Source organism: Chenopodium album, chromosome 20 (genome assembly GCF_948465745.1).
Source record: "Chenopodium album chromosome 20, dcCheAlbu1.1, whole genome shotgun sequence".
Lineage (NCBI taxonomy): Eukaryota > Viridiplantae > Streptophyta > Magnoliopsida > Caryophyllales > Amaranthaceae > Chenopodium > Chenopodium album.
This window is the reverse complement of record NC_137853.1, coordinates 28,077,896-28,083,946: the sequence shown is the minus strand read 5'-3', so window position 1 is coordinate 28,083,946 and position 6,051 is coordinate 28,077,896. Positions and strand designations below refer to the sequence as shown.

The window sequence follows — 6,051 nt, the reverse complement described above, 5'->3', positions numbered from 1 at the left end:
CAAATTGTTGACAAATTAGACTTGAAATGTGTTTGAATGGTTATATTTCTATGTCGATGCATGAACATTAATACTAACACTTAATAGTTTACTACTAATAGATTGATTAAGCATAATATTATTTATTGATTAATGGAAGAAATGACAAATTTCTCTCTTTATATTTTACTGTATTATGGTTAAGCATAATATATCTTCGTAATAACCGTGCGTGACACGGAACCTAAACTAGTGTTTAACTATAGCTAGCCAAATAAATTTTTAATAGAAGTTTTTATGAAAATTTTACATTATTATGACATCTATCCGATTATTTCATAAAAGGCACTGATTATAAAACCCATAATTCATGGCTTTATTATACATATGTAATTTTTATATTACAATAGTTCATAATAACAGTTCACATAAATTTACTAACAATCATAGATGACCCGCTTTAAAAAAATGACTGGATCAAAACCTATGATATATAATTATATATATATCATCAGCCCAATCACTCCTCATAAAAATCGGTTGATCAGGAGAAGAATTTGTAGGTATTACATTGAACGATTATGTCTCTTATAGCTCCTATTGGAGCTAAAATCGTCAGCGATGTACCAAAAATGATAAATGCCTGCAATATATAAAATCATATGTTCATTAGTGTTATAATAGACCAAAAAAAAAAAAAAAAAAAAAAAAAAAAAGAAAGAAAGAAAGAAAGAAAGAAAAGAAAAGTAATAAATGTTTTTGATTGTAAATGAATTTAGAGTTGAAAACGTACCCAATTAAAGAACCATGATGCACTGTATTTTTTTGGTTTGCATATTATTAACCATATTATGCAAGGAAGCTGAAATATAAATCATATTATACTAATATTAGACAATTTTATTCATTTGTTTTGATTATTATGAAATAAAAATATGTATATAAAACTTACATAAAATGATGTTGGTGCAAAAGCAATTCCTCCCAACACACTCAAGAGAGAGCCAAAAAATGGAAATGCTATGCCTATAAACATGGTAATTCCTGTATACAACAAGATATGTTTAATATAATTTCAAAAAATATTTACAAATTATAAAATAAAGAACAATTCATTAAACAACTCACCGACATAAGTAGAACGAGTTATTAGACGAAGCATTCTACTAGGTTTGCATTTCATTTTCAGGACCAAAAAAGATTCAAGCATGTCAAAAACTGGCATTGCGAAAACCTAGTGTAGTGTAAGGAAATCATTAGTATTAAGAATTTAAGAGTAGTTATGAAAAATTGTCAAACACTTTTTTAAAGTTGAACAAAAAAACTTTAACTTACTTGATAGCTCCCAATAACATGTATGACAACGAATAGGTTCGCAGCGGCAATAAGCCAATTAGGCTTCTCAAGGGACATCATAACATTGTCCTCAACAAGCCTGCCAAACACTAGATAACCAACAAAAGCCACCGGAAAATAACACAATCCTACAATTATATAAGCAAGTAGAGATCCTTTCCACATGGCTATTTTAGAAGGTTTTTGCAAAGTTGAAGGAATTGTTGCTTGAATCTCCAACACTATATTGTGCCCAGAAAAAGCAAATGCAACCGTCCCTAAACCACTTAAAAAACCAAATATCTGTCCGGCGCTAGTGTGGTATCTAGGTCCATAACTCGTGTCGGTTTGTATTCCTTTTAAAGCTGAAGCTATCCATGCGATGGCTGAATAACTGAATTCAAAATAATGACTTTCGGTGAATATCAATATTCTTACAAAGATCAAATGATATCAAATGACAATGAAAAAAAAATTTGTCCAAGCAAAAATACAAAAGCATTAGTCTTGCAAAAACATACCTCAAAGACATAATAGCAGCCGCTAAAGAGACACCAGCAATAGAGTTGAAATTTGGTAAATTAGACAAGAAAAATTGAACAGACGCATATATCATAATAAAATAAGTAAGTTTGATCGGCGGTCCATTAGGAGAAACGATGTTATAAAATTTCATCAACGAACTTCCTCCGGTGACCATATACACAATGTCACACCCAGCCTGAACCATAAACTGCTGGGGAACAACAAGCCATAACCCGAGTTTTTCCCCAAACGCGTACTGCCCCAACTCGTGATACCGATCAAACCTTTTACCAGGGACAACCTCATGCATTTCGATCATTTGCCATAGGGTATATAGTGTTATAGCCCATGACAATAATAATATTGTCACACCTGCACCCCTGAAATAAATTAATAATAATGTCAATATATTCCATGGATTAAAAATATTATTTCGATAACATGATATATTTTTTTTAGCTATTATCAGGAATGCAAACCACATGATTTCCCCAATTTTATGAGTCGAAAAAAAAAATACTTGTTTAATATATTCCAAACTCTACTAATACATATTTCATTTTCATAAATTCTATTATTAACTATGTTCAAAAAAAAAAAATACACAAAATTATAAAAGCCTAAATACTTTGAATGAACATATTAAAACTAGATCAAATTGATTATGAATGACATTATGACGATGCAACCAAACATATATACACAATCACATATACATAGTTTAAACTTACAGATTGCAACCAGATGATCCACAACTTCAGATCAAATCGCCTGGCGAGTTGTCGGATTGATTGAGCTAACAATTTACAACAAAATAAATGCAAAGTAACAAAATTTCCTCATCATGTTCATACTTACTCTCAACTTCTGTTTCATTAACCAAATTAATTCGGACTACAACTATTAATTAAATCTTTTCCCAAAGTTTTTATTAACTCGTTAATCACTTTTATAATCAGGAAAAAAAATAAAAACCTATACTTTTACATACATGAAAAATTAAAAATAATGATTATCAGGCCAAAACATATATCTCTATTATTCAACCTTTTGCAATTAACAATTATTCACCTAAAATCAATATAATCCGTGTTTCATTATCATGATATATAAAATTACTATACAGTACGCATATATATATAATTAAATAACGTGAAATATATGTGAATTAGAAGACTATAACAACCCTTAAAATTATTATTTTTACTCAAAGTTCAAAAAAAAAAAACATTTCAAAGAAAAAATGAATAATAGTGTACATACCATCCAAGTTGAGACATAGCGTATGGTAAACCAAGAATACCAGCACCAACCATACCAGTCACATTGTGAATTGCAGCGTACCACCACTTCCCCTCACGGTTTGCCGTAACCGGAAGCCAATCGTTGATGCTTTTGTCACTCTCACCGTTTTCCTTCTTTACCATCTCACCATTTTCTTTCTTCACTACCTCCATGGTAAAATCAAAATTTTTGATAATATTTTTTATTTTTTATTTTTTTTTTTTTTTTTTTTTTTGCTAATATGATTTTTTAGTATAGTTTATAGTATTTATGCAAATTTGTGAGGGCGAAAATATTTGAGTCTCCTAACCACCAAAGAGTTTGTTTCTAGCTACTCTATGACTCCTTTAGAGTGTGAGTTAGATGGTTTTTATAATTGTTTTTTAGACAAAATTTATTGATTCATTTCCATTTATAAAAATATTATACTAATTAATAATAATAATTAATAGATATTACATACACAATCGCCTCCTGATTTAATGATGGGTCATAATATGGGTGGTGGGAGTGTGAATTTGTTTAAAAAGTTATTTTAAAAGTTTTACTACAGTGATTATAGGATGTTATATCATGTGAATCTGTTGACTTTGACTTATCAACTTCCTTTTTCCACAATTTTGTAGGAATATAAGTTAATTAGCTTAATTTGTGTCAAAAGATATTAAACCTGCGTAATTTTTTTACATATATTACAAAATTGAATGTTTATTTCGTTGAATTACGGTTATTGTTTTTTTTAAAACCACAATCTTTATCCTTATCTAGAAACTTGTGAATTAGTAAGTAATCACCCTAATTGATAAGTAAATTGGTAATTCTTATCATGATTGATAAATCAATTTAGACGACTTAATTTAATAAGCAAATTATTGGTATAAGATAAATGAATTTGATACGTAAATTGGTAAATTATTGTCATGATTGATAAATCAATTGGTAAAAAATTTAATTTGATAAGCAAATCTGTTTAAGATAAATGCATTTGGTACATAAATTGGTAAATGTCAATTTTCATCGATGACATTAATGGTAAGTGATCATCCCAGCTGATTATGAACTTAATAAATTATTAGGTCTATTGATTTTCAATATGAATTTGATAAGTAAATTGGTAATGCAATTTTCATTAATAACAGAATTGGTAAGTGATCATCCCATTTGATTATTGAGGCCCCATTCTCTTCACCTTATTTTTGCTTTTTACTGAAACAAAATTATATTTGATGAACTTAAATTATTTTTGCTGAACTGAAATTGTTTTTACTGATTTTCTATTATAATTCTTCTTTAAGAAAAACTGAATTTTACTAAACTGAACTTATTTTTATTGAATTAAAATTATTTTTACTGAACTGAACTTAATTTTACTGAACTTATTTTTACTAAACTGAAATTATTTTTACTTAATATTATTTTTTTTAAGGTGAAGAGAATAGGGCCTAACTTAATAAAAGAGAAAATTAGCACAATCGATTATCAATATGCATGAATTTGATAAGTAAATTGGTAAATGGTGGAGTAATTTTCATTGATAAGGTAAGTGATCATCCCAGTTGATTATTAACTTTATAAATGATTATCTCAATTGATTATTAGTTTGATACATGATCATCCCAATTTGTAAATAATCACCGACCCTATATTTTTTTGATTACATGATCAAATCATAATTGGTAAATGGTAGAGTAATTTTCATTGATAAGGTAAGTGATCATCCCAGTTGATTATTAACTTAATAAATGATTATCTCAATTGATTATTAGTTTAATAGATGATCATCCCAATTTGTAAATAATCACCGACCCTATATATTTTGATTACATGATCAAATCATAATTGGTAAAAATTAAAAAATCATTGCTTTGGCAATTAATCATCCTGTACAGTTGTACATATATAATCAAAGTACCAAATCATAAATTTATTGTTAAGAAAATCATTATTTTATAAATCTAACCTTTCCAAAAAAGAAAAATAACCTTTATCTAATATTATTAGTTTCACGGTTTCATGATGCATAACATCTAAAGTAATACTTTTCTGTGTCTCACCTTTAAAGAAAATATCTAAATATAGTTTACATTTTTATTTGTCAAATATTTATGCATTATTTATCTATGACTCAAAAAAACTTTAATCGTAGGACCCTGAGATTAAGGGTTTTTGTTATCTCAATCTGTTAAGTTTTATCAATTTCTTGATCTGTTAACGAAGCTTCCACCAATCCTATGTGAATAATAGGGTGGGAATAAGTTTTTAAATAGACGCAAATAGAGAATTAATTTACATTTAACCAATTTATAAGAAAGGCGTTCCTAATATTTCGGCCCTTTTTTTTTTTTTTTTTTGACGGGGTAATATTTCAGTTGTTATTCATAAACAGTACAAACAAAAAGGTAGAAGTTGGTCCCCTTTATATCCGGGTTGCAAGAGAAAGGTTGTGGACTTGTGGGATTAATTAAGCTCAGCTAACATCACACGTAATTAAAATAACGTTGTACCAAGTATTTTTTGGATGCAAAATCCAGATATTGGATCAATTTCACAAAATATAAAGTGTAAATGTATATTATTATGAAAAAAATAAAGAGAAGAAGCGAAAACAAATATCTAGTTCGACAATGCAATATAGTTTCTATCATATAAATTACTTTGTATCTTGTATAAATTTAATATAGATATTATTATTTGAAAAATTTGTGAAAAAAGACCTTTTGAGTGGTTGACTTTTTGTAAAAGAACCTTTTAAGTGAAAAGTTATAAAAAAATGAGCTTTTAAGTTGTATTATGTTTATAAGGGTACTTGAGCGAGTTTTCTTGGTAGTCAACGCCGGAGATCCAGCATTTTCCCCAAATTTTCCTTCCAAATTTTCCTCCTTTCTCGAACTACCCTTTCATTTTTCCCTCTTTCTCTTTCTGAAATTT

General features: G+C 28.1%; 1 protein-coding gene across 1 annotated transcript; it reads right to left on the bottom strand.

Moving 5' to 3' along the window:
- Positions 1-330: 330 nt before the first annotated feature.
- Positions 331-3,520, bottom strand: LOC145596584 (lysine histidine transporter 1-like). The gene is made up of 7 exons (XM_081652771.1): positions 3,103-3,520; positions 1,836-2,219; positions 1,315-1,708; positions 1,108-1,213; positions 932-1,023; positions 773-841; positions 331-622 (listed from the first exon to the last, which is right to left on the bottom strand). The coding sequence occupies exons 1-7, from the start codon at positions 3,294-3,296 to the stop codon at positions 524-526; spliced, it is 1,338 nt and encodes a 445-aa protein (XP_081508897.1). The 5' UTR covers positions 3,297-3,520; the 3' UTR covers positions 331-523.
- Between the last annotated feature and the right edge of the window lie 2,531 nt (positions 3,521-6,051).